This window comes from Amphiura filiformis, chromosome 16 (genome assembly GCF_039555335.1).
Source record: "Amphiura filiformis chromosome 16, Afil_fr2py, whole genome shotgun sequence".
Taxonomy (NCBI): domain Eukaryota; kingdom Metazoa; phylum Echinodermata; class Ophiuroidea; order Amphilepidida; family Amphiuridae; genus Amphiura; species Amphiura filiformis.
The window spans coordinates 33,762,316-33,777,091 of record NC_092643.1 but is presented as its reverse complement, the minus strand read 5'-3'; the positions used below and the strand labels follow the sequence as shown (position 1 = coordinate 33,777,091).

General features: G+C 37.4%; 1 protein-coding gene across 3 annotated transcripts in view; it reads right to left on the bottom strand.

Moving 5' to 3' along the window:
* Nucleotides 1–3,138: 3,138 nt before the first annotated feature.
* The window catches only part of LOC140135900 (protein spire homolog 1-like), a 129,680-nt gene continuing 118,042 nt past the window's right edge, over nt 3,139–14,776 (bottom strand). For 2 of the 3 annotated variants that reach the window (XM_072157565.1, XM_072157566.1), the window contains 7 exons: nt 14,265–14,502; nt 12,150–12,382; nt 11,569–11,706; nt 10,628–10,695; nt 9,544–9,702; nt 8,264–8,293; nt 3,139–4,040 (listed from right to left, as the gene is read on the bottom strand). In XM_072157565.1, coding sequence (XP_072013666.1) covers nt 3,425–4,040; nt 8,264–8,293; nt 9,544–9,702; nt 10,628–10,695; nt 11,569–11,706; nt 12,150–12,382; nt 14,265–14,502 — 1,482 coding nt within the window. In that variant the 3' untranslated portion in view covers nt 3,139–3,424. The remainder of the gene's footprint in view (nt 4,041–8,263; nt 8,294–9,543; nt 9,703–10,627; nt 10,696–11,568; nt 11,707–12,149; nt 12,383–14,264; nt 14,503–14,776) is intronic. The other variant, XM_072157568.1, reaches the window with a different exon arrangement.

Sequence of the window (14,776 nt, the reverse complement as noted above, 5' to 3'; positions counted from 1 at the left end):
GTTAAGTGTTTACTTTTGCACATGTTTATCTACGTAGTGATATTGGATATCAGCCAGCAGGTCACACATCACTTTGCTTTGTTGAACAAAGCAAGCATTTGAATCACAAAACCAGTTTTGTCAAATTTAAGAATTGCTTAATCAAAAGAAAATGTTGTTTCATCATAGAAATAGATCCATAAAGTAATTTTAATATTCATCCAAGGAAGACCCGTGCATTCTCATTGGACTAAAAATGGCATATTTTATCTTTGTTTAATCTTCATGGAAACAATCAAATTCAATAGTGTGTACAGGATGTATATCATGCATTTGTATGTTTTCCAACTCTGTCAATATTTATTATGTACATTAGCTAACAATGTCTGATGATAATTACATATCCAAATTTGGCTTTTAATGATGCAATATTAGAATATTTCATAATATTGTTTTGTAATAATTAAAGGTACATGACCAGATTGACAGCCTCACCCCCATTCATCTTTACCCCATCAAAATGCAGATTTTGGGAGTATGAATTTCAAATGGGATGAACACATTAGGTAGCTCCATTTGAATTTCATACACCCTTTGAGAAAGATTCAACCTGAATCTTCCACTGAGGGAGGGTAAGTTTCAAATGGAGCTGCTAAAGTGTTCCTTCTATTTAAAATTCATACTCCCCCTGTGGAAGGCATTTCCAAAATCTTCCACAGAGGTAATGTGGAATTTAAATGGAATAACCCAATGTTTGGGCAATGGACCTCAATATGAGGTAGAAAACAAAATGTGTTACAATATTATGGTCATGTACCTTTAAGCTCAAAGACCAGAATATGGTCATGCACCTCTAAGCCCAAGGAAATTATGTGACACAACAAATGTGCATGAAGCTCTTTCCAGGAATCACCAATACATCATGATGAAAAACCAACTTGATGGATGTTAAGAAAATAAATAATCCAGTATTTCCTTTGAAATGTGCACTTGTATAGAACAAGATTTTTAAAATATAGAAATGCCTTTTTTGTGAAAATTTGTCCCAATTTGAACAATCATCTAACTTACATGATCTCCTTTTGCATTCATAACATATTCTTGCAAAAAAAAGTTTCTGGCATACCAAAATAACAAAAGCACCACTGAAAATGCCACACACCCTGTTTTTCCTTCAATCTCTTCAAAAATTTACTTTGCACCAATTGCCGACAAACATGTTTAAGATTTCTCTAGAATGTTAATGAAAAAGAACTGAAAATTGAAAAAAAAGAGAAAAAAATCCAGATAATTCCACTGTTCAGCAGTACACACATATAAGCACCATCAAAATAAATATTAATTACATTTTTGCTTCTGCTGTAGTTTTTCAGAATATGGTGAATATAATTATGACAAAAGCGATATTTCTACAAATATTTTTAACTGGTTACTTTTTTTAAATGATACAAGCAGCCCTAATTATTTCACACTTTGTTTCACCTCAATTTTGGTATGGATGCGGGTACATACCGTCGTTTGGCAGGGCCCCTGAACATGTTTAAAGCAAAACCTCCTTGGCAGTTTTGTTTGAAACATGTTCAGGGGCCAACAACGATATTGTGTTGACCAGTATCGAATTGGGCTGTTCTAATGAAAATCCATACCCCCTATGGAAGACATGACATTAATCTCCCACATTGGGGAGTAGATTTCAAATGGAGTCACCCATTCTGGCAACTCAATTTTAAAATACATAATCCCTGTGTAGAAGATTAAGGTTATGTCTTTCATAGTGGGTGTAAGGATTTCACCTGGAATAGCCCATTGCACTAACTAACCTAATCCCACAGGTCATATACACACAAGTACAAGGCCGGTGTGTCGGCATGTTTATGCCAAATCGGCAAAAATCACTGACGTCAGTCCAATACTCAAGGTGAAATAAAGTATAGTTGACATGTTTTGTAATTTGATTTAAACAAACAAAAAATTGACTAGATTTCTTGCAATGCATCAGCAGTGTCCATAATCGTTGACAGCCCATTCATCAAATATAGGCCTACTGTCCTTAAGATTACCCATCAGCCTCACTTGTCAAGACAGAGTTCCTTAATCCCAGCATGCTTTAACATTCACAGAATGACCTTTGATTATTATGTTGGGTACAAAACCTCACACCTCATAATTTGGGGTCAGCTTTTGAGACATGGTTGTTTAATGGAGACTATTGAACTGTGCCGTTGGAAATGAGACCATTTGGGGTCAAAGTTCATGTACTTTGTATATCAAGTGCAAGGTCAATACATGCTTATCAAGTGCAAGGTCAGTCAGTATGCTTATCAATCTAGTGCAGGGTACAAAATGCATTCCAGGTTGTTTACCCTGGATTTGAAGTATACCTAGACATTGGAATGATCCAATTTACAAATAGGGCCCTAAAGCTATTTTGAGAAATGAGTCATCCAATTTCAAATTTGTTGTAAATATAGACCCCAATGCACTACAGTAACTTTGATAAGTTGCAACATTTTTGATGTTTTGCAAGTCTCCAAAAATTTCTACCGATTGTTTAAAAATGTCAATTTTAGAAGAGAAATGAGGTACCGAGTACCGACTGAGAGTTACATTAATGTTTTATATTCAAACATGAAAATGTAGTTTATTACAAAGTAGAAACAATTTGAATTTCATTCCACCTTAAAAAAATAAAACAAGAACTAAACTTCAACTGAAACAATTAGTTGCCAGCATGCAGAGATAAACTAGGAGTGTAGCGTCCAATATCATTCTTGATGGGCGTGTTAAATTTCTGCATTCAAAGGATGCAGTGTATAGTGACCCAGATCCAACAACGTATTCGGTCAATCGGTAAGACAGCCAATCACAGCATGTTTCTCCTTTGAGTGACAGGTGATGTCAGATGCAACATTCTGAGTTATCTCTACCAGCACCTATACTATGTCTTGTCTCAAGTTGAGAGTAACGCCATATTGGATTTCGTAGTGGCAGATTCCAATCATGTGTGCTAACCTAATCACGCAGGGCGTATACACACACACATAGAAGGGCGATTTGGCCGTACGTTAGGGACGCAACCGCGTTAACACAGATTTAAGACTGCCACTACAAAATCCAACATGGCATTACTCTCAACTTGACACGATACACAGTAGTATATCGTCGTTGGGCTGGAACAACCTCCTATGTGCTTTTGGCCCCTGAACATGTTTACAACAAAACTACCAACAGGTTACATAGGATGTTTTACTTTAAACATGTTTAGGGGCCAATGACACAAAGGAGGTTTTTCCTGCCCAACGCTGATTTTATCTTTGGATCACTAGGATGGAATTTGCTTTCAATATTTAAAAAAAAATACAGCCAACATATAAGTAATCAGGGCTCCTTGTTTGGATGTGTACAAATGAAAACCATGGTTTAAACATTCTGTGTTACGATACATTTATATGATATATGGTATTCGGCGTTGAGTTTGAGGTGTCGTCTTCCGTACCTCTTGTAATTCCTCATCATCATTATTGACTCCCCATGGCTTTTCTGTGTCCTCTTCTATCGACATGGCTGGAATTTCTGCCAAAAAATCGAGTGGTAACGATTTATTATTGTTCGTATTTGGTGATCCAAGTCTGTGTTGCCCATTCTCAGCGGCATGCCGGCTCGGCGATATCACCGGTGATTTCACCCCACCAGACGGCGACTTTGGCAAATTGTCAGTAACTTGATGTTTCTCCATGCCCTGATTGGCTGCATTCTCTCTCTCGATCGTGTCCTGTGACGCGCTCGGCCTCAACCCAGGCGGGTACGGTGCCGGATCCAAGCTGAACCTACGCGTAGGCGTGCTCTGCTCACTTCCGGTCGGCGTCCTGTTTGGCGACTTGACGGGCGTTCTGGCGGGAGATGCTGTGGGCGTCCTTTGCGAGTTTTTCAAGGCTTTGACAAGGAAATCTTTGCACATGTTACAGACGTCATCCTTGGCATCAGCGGCCGTCTCGTTTTCTTTACGCCAGAATTTGGGAAGGTGGATGGGTGAAATTGAAGGGGTCGGTGGCTCTGAAATACTGTTGAAAACAAAAGAGAGAAAAATATTACAATATTACAATATTATCACTTATTTAATTCTCTGACACTACCGCAAATTAGTTATACCTTCTCCACAATATGACACATAAGATTAACATTATTATTTGATCTCAAAAGATGAAAAAGAAATAATAATATAAATGAAGAACTAATTCTTGTTTGTCAAATTCTGATAAAAACAACAAATTCTTGTGTTATTCAAACATGGCATAACTCTATTGGGGTCAAAGAAATTAGACCCAAAGTGAAAACTAACATTTTGTGGAAAACAAATAAGAATCTATTCTTTCATAAAATCGCACATTATTGCTTAAAGTGATGGTAAATATACAAATGAGCAAGAATGGGCTATTCCAGTTGAAAGCCATACACCCTCTGTGGAAGACATGACCTTAATCTCCCAAACAGGGAGTGTGAATTTCAAATGGGGTTACCCGAATGAGCGACTCAAATCTGTACACTCCCTATGTGGGAGCTTAATAAGATCATGTCTTCCATTGGCTGTATGGATTTCAACTGGAATACACCATTGAGTTGGTATCTAGTGGTCTATAGAAGCATTACTAGTTGTAATTTCTTGGCACTTTTCTAAAGAAAATGTTCAAATTCATGCAAATGGAATCATTAATTGTAATAATTATAACCACAATATTTTGCAGCATGATATTTTCAAAATTAAATGAAATTTTCAAAATTAAAAAACAACAATGCCTGCTTAGTATAAGAAGCATGAGAACATAAAAGAAAGCAACAAAGATGTGAAGTGAAAGAGTGAAACTCTTTGTTATTCTATACCCCTTCACCCCATGGAGGCATCTCCAGTTAGAACAAAGGTCACTGAAAATTCCACTATTTTAGGCCAAATTTTAGGCAAATATTTTCATTTTTACCCTCAATGCCCACCTCCCCAAATAAAAATAATGGTGCCGCCACTCTGTTATTCAAGCCCAGCATGAAAATATACATATGATATCCTTTGGGAATAAAGACCTTATGTTAGAGATGAAAGCCATGCTAAATATGCCTGATGTTAATGTATGTCCTGGACAAGTCATCCCTTGCAAATTGTATTCCTGGATATTTTGTGCAGGGAGTGTGGAATTTCCAAAATGTTTTCAAAAAACATTGCTTGCATAAATCCAAACTTGATTTTTTTTTACATTTAAAAAGTGGGCTTCTTTCAAATTAGGATCTTTTTGCACACTTTTACCCTAAAAAGTGGACTTCTTGTTCTTGTCCTAAAAAGTGGACTTTTTGTCCTAAAATGTGGACTTTTTGTTGATTACAGAGGCCTGGTTACAGGCCTGATTTTTACCTCCTAAATTGCTTTGAAACAATAGGCTAATCCAGTTAAAACTCCACCCTATATATGGAAGACATGATCTTAATCTCCTACACAGAGTGTGTAGATATCAAATGGAGTCACGCATTCAGGTAACCCCATTTGAAATTCACACACCCTGTGTAGAAGATTAAAGTCATGTCTACCATGGGGGTTCATGGATTTCAACTGGAATAGCTTTAAAAGTATTGAAGGGATGAGAGTAGTCACTTAAATAGTGAATTAAGCTGAATGTATTTCGAGCGATTGGTATTTGGCCAATAATGTAGCTCGCTTTTCCCAACGCAACAAAATTAAATCCTATCTCACTGGCCAAAATCCAATCGCTATCACTCAACGACATAGTATAAATTCAACTTTAGTTTGCAGGGTTGAAATTGTCCAGATTTTCCATTTGAATAGCGGAGCTGAAAAGAGATGATATAAACTGCTCAATATAAGTATCTAGTAATAGCTAGAATTGAAAGATGAGTAAGAACATACCCAGAATTAGAATTCCTTTTAATAAAACACATAACGAAATAGACAAAAACAAATAAACAAAATTCCATTACATATCATTTCATGGATTCTGTGACAGCATGGTGCAGTTTGTTAGTTAACAAAGTCGTCTTGTGGAATCAAAACCCAAGAAATGGGTGAAAAAAATTGATTTTCCCTGTTAGCCTCTACGAATCAATAAATGCTAGTCATGTAGGTCCATTAGTCCTAAGGTTTGCTAGTCATAAGGTTCGCTAATCCTAAGGGTCAATAGTTCTAAGGGTTAGGATGTTAAGTTTGAAAGTTTTAGTATCCTAATTCTAAAGCAAACCCTAACTTTCAGACTTGTGAACCCTTTTTATTTTTCAGACTAGCCAAACTTTGTTCAGACTAGCGAAACTTTAGGATTAGCGAACCTTAGGACTAACCACCCTTAGGACTTGTAAACTTAGGACTAGCGAACCTTGTGACTAGTGAGCCTTAGGGCTAGCAGTCAGTCAGTCTCCATTTTTGCATTGGTAAATTTGAAAATGGGTACATTTGCCAATTCTGTGTACATACAGAGCTTTAATGCTGTCAGTTTTGAAAGAGATTACAGTAGTGTTGCTGACCACCAACTTTCTTAGGTATGAGTGCACAAACCAGCCTCACTGTAGTGGGAACGCCTCACTCTGGCCCTACTCTGGTAGATATTTATAAATTATGCAGCATTTACTCAGGTGGGATTGATACCTGTATCCCAACACCAATTGGTGTTAAGATGCAGGTATCAGGTCCTCTGGAGTAAATACTGTGTAATTTATTTTGTAAATATCCACCATTTGTTCTCTACAAGATTTTAGTGGAGTCCAGAGGGGGGCGGCCTTGCTAGTATGAGCAAGTTGGTGCAGGATAAGTAATGAAAGAGTTTAGTAACATGCAATGTTAAATAGGAGTTGTAATTCACCATAGAAGTGATGATGTAACAAGATTTACTGCCATAGCAATTATAAAGGTTTGAACAGTTTTTGAATATATCACACTGCACTAGTACGTTCACACGGTACCTCTGCATTGAACCATTGATGTCAAAGAACAGGGATAAAGACCTGGATTGTAATTCTATGGAATATTCATATCATGCTAATCACTCCTGTGAGGTTAGAATCTTTGAAAAGAGCGGTATTATATTCAATCTATGATTGCAGACATACACAGGTGATGAGTGCAACCTACCTGCTTGTAGTGTAGGGAGATATATTCAAAAATTGTTTAAACCTATTGCTATGGTAGTTAATCATGTATTTCAGTAGTCATGATTGATTATCAAATTGTTAGCCAATCTTGCACCTTTCTCTGAAACATAATTATGTTGCATTCACAAGCTGGAATTCATAAAGTCCTGCAATAATTTTTAGACTTTAAAAATCCATTTTATCTAACAATAATGTGAAACAAGAGAAAATTTTGAACATATTATTAAATGTTTGACCCTTGGGGGAATGGTTTCCAATTATTTGGCCATAGTTATGAGTTATGCAATTTACTATTATTGTCAATATATAAGCCAATGTGACAGAAAGGTCTGTTGAGTCCAGTCAGGACAGGTGTTAATGGGGTATTCCATTTGAAATCACACTCCCTCTGTGAAATATTTAGCTAAAATATTCCACAGAGGGAGTATGGTTTTCAAATAGAATATATAATTAGGTAACTTTTACTTCTATATTGAAATGGTCAAACCGTAAGTTAATTTTTTATTTCTTTCATGTTCGGAGCTGTGCGTATTGCATACATGACAGAATGGTTGACTGCAGATCTGTCGGATAATGCTTTTTCAATGGGAAATGAACTTTGCTGCTTGGATGATGTCACAATGAGGATCCGCACTTGACCGGCCATGCTGATTGGCTGATCAGCAGTCTTGGTAACAAGATGGTTTACCCATTGGTCGTTGGCACGTATAAGAGGAGACCTCGCCACTTCTATTTGATCGCCGATCACCAGCGCATACCCCGACCACGGAAGAAATAAAAAATTAACTTTAATGCCCTGAAATAACATGGTTTCAACAGACCAGGTCACATGTAGTAAAAAGCTTTGAGGCCACCGTATACTCAATGTTTTCCGGGTGTTTTGACATTACAACAGACGTAAAAAATGTATTGTGCAGCAGATAAAATTGTCCGTAGCGCCCTCCCACTGCAGAAGACATTGATAAAGCGAACAAAGCCCCACACAATGCTAATCACTTGAGCGGGAAGATCAGAAGAGCACTGCAGACAACCGAAACGCGAGTCGCAACGGTAAAACACCCGCAAAAACGTCGCAATATACGGTGGCCTTCAGAAATCTGCCACCATGATTATGAGAGGTGTGAAAAATAAAATCTGTCCTTACGTTACTTTCTTTTTGGATGGAGGCTTTTTACTATACATATCAACACACAAAGAAGAAAAACAAACAAAACAAATGAGGCATTCGATGTTACAACATACAAGGTGAATAATGGTACAGATATTTGTATACTAGAGAAAACATGTGTTATAAAGAATATAGTTAATTCTACTTGCAAAACTGAATTATAGTTACTGTATATTAAACAATGGGCAATTCCAGTTGAAATCCATACACCCCCTATGGAAGACATGACCTTAATCTCCCACTCAGAGGGTGTAGATTTCAATTGAATCTATACACCCCTGTAGACATGACCTAATCTCCCACACAGGGGTGTAGATTTCAAATGGAGTCACTCATTCAGGTAACTCCCATTTGAAATCTACACCCACCTGTGTGGGAGATTAAGGTTGTGTCTTCCATAGGGGTGTATGGATTTCAACTGGAATAGTCCAATAGACAGAATAAATTGGTAGCACAAATCAAACAGAAAACAAACAGAAAAAAACAATTGAAGTTGCATTATTTGATTTTGATAATAATAACACGCCAAAGAAAATTCACATAAGAATACAAGTATACACTTTTTCCTTTGAACTTTTTTGCAGATGTAACTTGTATACTGCAAACCCTAATTGCATTACATCATGAAATATCGACTGCTCAGTGCCAGAAGTGGGTAAGTACAATAGCTGCCATGTGTAGCTGCCATGTGTAGATGAGCACAAAATACTATTTGTAAGATACCAAATGTTCACAAGCAGCTATTGCACTTATGACACTTCATTTGTTCACCACGCTACAATGCCTTGCTTGTTCTTTTCATGTGATAAACAGAGTGCATGCGATCAGAAGTAGGCACATTGTTGAGCACACGTTGCACACCATATGCCAAGTGTACTTGGCATTTACATTGCGCACATCTATGTGTATGCTGTTTTAAATATAAATCCACCATGCTAAGAGACTTGCCTAAACAACGGCAGAACTCAAGTGTAAACAAAAGGCTGACAATAAAATAACACCATCTCAGTTTTCAATAAATCAAAAGTCCTCTTCTATAGTCCATATATCTAGCTTGAGTCATCGCCACTAGCCTTGAAGTTCAGCGTGTTCTGCGTTAGCTTAGCGTTACTTCATGCTTGTACATACTATTATGTGCACCATCAACGTGCCGCATATGTACACGCAAAAAAAACCATGCTAAACCAACGCTGAACTTCAAAGCTAGTGCCGGTGACTCGAGGTAGATATATAGACTATATCTTCTATCTACCTACCTTCTAAACTTTTCCGCTGTTTCTGGTCCTCTGTAATCTGATTCTTTCTTCTTCCTCCTTCTCCTCTTGGGCGTGTTAGGACTGAGGGAATCTACTGGTATCTGCAGGAAATGGCCGTGTGGCAGATGCATCTTTTTACAACACACTGAACAGATCAATCTGTAAAGTAAAAGGCAGAGTAAAAATGGTAAAGAACAAACCTAAGATCTTGGATAAAAGGCTTCGAACATTTTCGTGTAAAGAACGGAAAACTCACACCACTCTCCCCATGCAATGTTGGGTAATGGTGATGCCAATGACTTCAGCAGTTTGCTATAGTGTTCAAACATTAATTGATGGGAGAGGGGGTGGGTAATCATTGTTGTAGATGTGATGTTTGTTCCAAAACAGAATATACATTATTTCCATAATCATAACAAATTCTGTATGGAATTTCAATCAAGTGTGCCAAGTGTTCCAAGTACTTTTTGCCAAGATTTTAGAATAGTAAATCATCATCTCACTCTTTGTAAACACAGCATTCTAATAAACAGTCCTTCCCATCCCTAGCTCTTGTTGAGAAATTATGTACCAGTTTTTCATCCAAATTATGGAGGATGTTAGCTTCTAGTGGCAGCGCTCTCTTCATCATTTTAAAGGGTACAAAAAGATAATGACCAATCAATGTTTGTAGTTTTCTCATAGTGACCGACAAAACCCAAGATAACCTTAAATGGTCCTTTACTGACTGTAGAGGGCAGCATTATCAAATTTTTGCAATGCAAAGCTGGTTTTGTCAATGTAGCTAACCATGTTCAGGAAATCCTGCAAGACACTCCTTTTGGTTAAGCAAAAAAAAATTGTCAATACTATGTCTGTATGTACTTTGTGAATGGGGCACAATGGGCCATTCACAAAAAGGGCATACTACTGGCTTGTACAGGTGTGCAGCAAACAAAGCACATCAACTCAACAGCCAGGATGTCTTGAAATGACCAACTTGCGACTTCACGCTCTTTTCATGGTAGCAGGTCACATATAACAGTATTTTTCCTTGGCCTTATTAAGGTTATACATTTTTATTTAATTAAGATCAACTTCTTACCTTTGACACAATTTACACCTGTGCTTCTTCTTAAATATTAGGAATTTGTTTTTACACGAGAAGCACACCTGAATAGGGAAAAAAACAAAAGAAATAATACAGTCACAAATTGATTGGCTTTGTACATGGTGTTGAGGTAAAGCAATTGTTTTAACAAAAGTATTTCTGGTGTGTGATAATATTCAAATATTTAAACTTTCTCCCGAATGTATTATGCTTGAAATATAATCATCACAAGGTGAAAGAATTGGGCTATTCCATTTCAAATCCACACTACCCCTGTGGAAGATTTTGGAAATACCATCAACAGAGGGAGTATGAATTTCAAATGGAATGAACACATTAGGCAGCTCCATTTGAATTTCATACACCCTCTGAGAAAGACTCTACCTGAATTTTCCACAGAGGGAGGGTGAGTTTCAAATGGAGCTTCCTGATATGTTCATTCCATTTGAAATTCATACTCCCCCTGTGAAAGATATTAAATGGAATACAATGTAGCTCAATGAGGTGAAATTAGCGAGTGAAATGGAACAATCCTTCTTTTGGAGAAACACGGGTGAATGTACTTCTCTATAGAAACTGGGCCATATGGAAGAACAGGGGAATACTTAAATTTTCCCCTGAATATGGACCCAGTATATAAAGAAGAAATAAACAAACAAACAAACAAACATTTCTTGAAAATCTGAAAGAATGTGATTACAAAATTTACCCAAATTATGTATGATAGAGGACACTAGGAATGCCGAAGGTATTCAATATTTTTTACCAACATGTGATGTGGATAACATCAAACATTCTTTCACACATGAAAATGATGATCATTATTATTTTGTCAATAACGATTCTCTAAAAATAAATTTTTTGGGAAAAAAAGTCATTTTAGGGAAACTAATTGTGTATAAACATTTAAGTCTTGCAACTTGCATCATATTTACCTTTTCTGCTGACACAGCCTGATACAATTTAGGGTTGACTCTCAAGTTTTCTAGTTCTGCTTTCACAAGGACTGTCCGTATGTGAATCACTTCATCAACTGTTAATGACAAGTGTGCTGGTGCTGCGTAAAATTCCGTCTGGATGAGAAAAAAAGAAGACTCTTAAAGATCAGAACCACACTGATTCATAACATTACCATCAGATTATTTTTTAATGTTTGTTATTTTACACCAGACATACGCAAGTTCACCTGGGCATACACAGAGCGTACAAATTGGCACCAGCTCACTTTGAGTATGTTCCAACTATTTGCGCTAATTTTTGAGTTCGTTGACGCACCCAGCACTTATCATCTACCCCATTCAGCAAAATTAAAACAAAGCAAGAAACCACTTGTTGAATCACAGTGAATTATCCTCTTTATTGTCATCCCCCAACCAGTCATAACTGAAGGGTCTATGAACGATTATATTTCATTATCAGTTTTAACATTACAATAAAGCTTTACTCTCAATTTTATTTAGTGGCACAAGTTCAAAATCAGCTTTTCAAAAAGCATTTGAAACTTGTTGTCACTTACTGTTGGTGTAGAAGATTTTGAATGCTTCATGACACTTCGTCTCTGTGACTGACACACCCCTATACTGTGCCTCCTAGGGTCATCCCTAATGAAGGGTTTGGACTCGGTCAGTGGCGATACCGTCTCGTTCTCCTCCTCAACCGCATCCCCTAACCAGAACTCCTCCATAGGGACGATGGCATCCATGCTGGTGACGCCAGGTGGCAAGGTGGAGAAATCGGGTGAACCAGGATCTGTCGAAAAATGTACATATGATGATATTAACAGAACAGAATAGCTTAGAAAGATATAAAAAAAAAATAGTTTGCAATATCTGCTGTCTGTGTAATGTGGTATGTGAAAAATAATTTTAAAACTAAAAGAATAAATGGCTTTTGCCCAAACTATACCTTCTACCTCAGTAACTTTACATCACAGAAAGTGTGAACTATTCTGTTTCTGAATTCTTAAATGTAGATAAAAAATTGGTTCAGTTTTGATTGGAGCAACTTCAATCGTTGACTTCACAATTTTCAGTTTGAAGGACATACGGGTCAAAACACAGCTTGACAGTCAGATTTGAATTCAGCATCTCCAAAATAACTCTAAAAAAAGAGTGGTTACCAATGTTTTGTGTTTTAAGATGTCAAATACATCTTGAATTTGAGGAATTTTACCCCATGTGTAGGGGAGAGCGGGGAGTGTTCGCCCTATTTTTTTCTGACCAGCCTAGCGATGTCAATTTTAAGGTTAGGGATGACCTGATTAGCCCTTGTGAAAGCCCTATGTCTTAGCTATATACAACCACAATCCCAGAACTATAGGCCTTACAATAGCAACAGGATAGATCAAACAAAAAGTTTTTGCTAAGTGGCTTAACTTGCCCCATATTGGGGCAGGTTCATATATGGTGGGGGTAAGTTCACCCTAATCACAAAAAAGATTTAAACATTGCATAACAATAACATATTCAATGCAAACATTTAGCAAGAGTATACAGGACATTCATTCTGTTCTGGGGAGTCACTAAATTTGTTGCAGGGGTCGGGTCATGGTAAAATGTAGGGGTCCAAAGTGAGCTGAAACGTATCATGTTTACAACTTCGGGGAGATTATGGATTAGGACATAAATGGTGGTATGAGTAATACTGATACCACATAACTTTAAAAAACATGCTTTTCAGTAGTTTTACCTTGTTTAATGGTATAATTATCAATATTTTGCATAATACGCTGATGGGGCAGGTCCGCCCTCCAGTTTGGGGTAAGTCCGCCTGGGAAGATATAGGGCTAACATGCCCCATCCTCAAAGGGCTTAACGTGCCCTTGTGCACATTTTTGTATTTTCTTCAGGGTATGCAAAATACAAATCGAATAAGGAGTTTATAACTGCATTAAATCTGTGAGAAATCCCATATGTTCCCAACACAGATTTCCATTAAAACCATCTGTATTTATGTATCAATGATAATACAACATTATTAATGCAACAAAAAATTACGTTTTGGTGTAATTTTTTTGTTTTGGCTGCAGTTTGATGAACACGTCCCTATATGTCGCGTAGCTAATATGAGAAGTTTATAATGACCTATGTCACCTAATTTTACCATCACCAAATCCCCCGATAGCCGTAGTGCTGAGAAACAAGGGGTGGGCGAACCTGCCCCTAGGGCGAACACTCCCCGCTCTCCCCTACTACTACGTTTCTTACAGAGTACCCGATTTGTTGATAACAAGATATACCCATTTGAGTAACCAATCAAAATACAGCTTTTAGATCTCTTAAGCTTAACCACTATCTTACCATATATCTGATTGGCTCAATATATCATATAGCTCTCTTTGTAACCAATAAAAATAGTTCTTAGAGGCAGAAGTGCTCATGAGGTTTAGACTACAACAATCAGTTTACACTGGGCAATTCCAGGTGAAATCCATGCACCGCCAAAGTTGAAATCTGTGAACCCCCAATGAAAGACACGACCTTAATATTCCACACAGCGGGTGTAGATTTCAAATGGAATCACCCATTCAGGTAACCCCATTTGAAAATCACACTCCCTGTGTTGAAGATTAAGGTCATGTCTTCCATAGGGGGTGTATGTATTTCAACTGGCATACCTATTCTCGCCTTACCTGAATCAATGCTGGGAAAATGTATGGCAGACAACTTCTTTGATGGTGGTTTTGGTATGACGGTAGGTTTGGGTTTGGGCGGTAACACTGATGGGTCCGGATCCTTGGGCCTCTCTGGGTACACATACATGTTGTTTTTCACCGCTGGTGGCTCAAACACATCTCCAGGATCATGATGGTAAGATGTCGGTAGAGAACTTGGTATGTTTGGTATGGTTATCGTTTCTAACATGTCATCCTGCAAAATATGAAACAATCAAATTAAACAAAAGTGTGGTAGTCTCCGGTGCCCATGTATTTAAATCAATTAAGACAAATATTACTGATCTCCCCCGACGAAGGCAGGAAGATTTCCCTGAGTTTAATGCTCTGCATGCTAACCATATAGGTGTCAACATAAAACACAAGTTTTGAGACATTTTCTCAAAATATCAAGAGCTATTTCAAGAACCAATGAACCAATATTAGGCTTGTTTGTACTCATTTTAATGCATTTATTATGTTTATTCCAA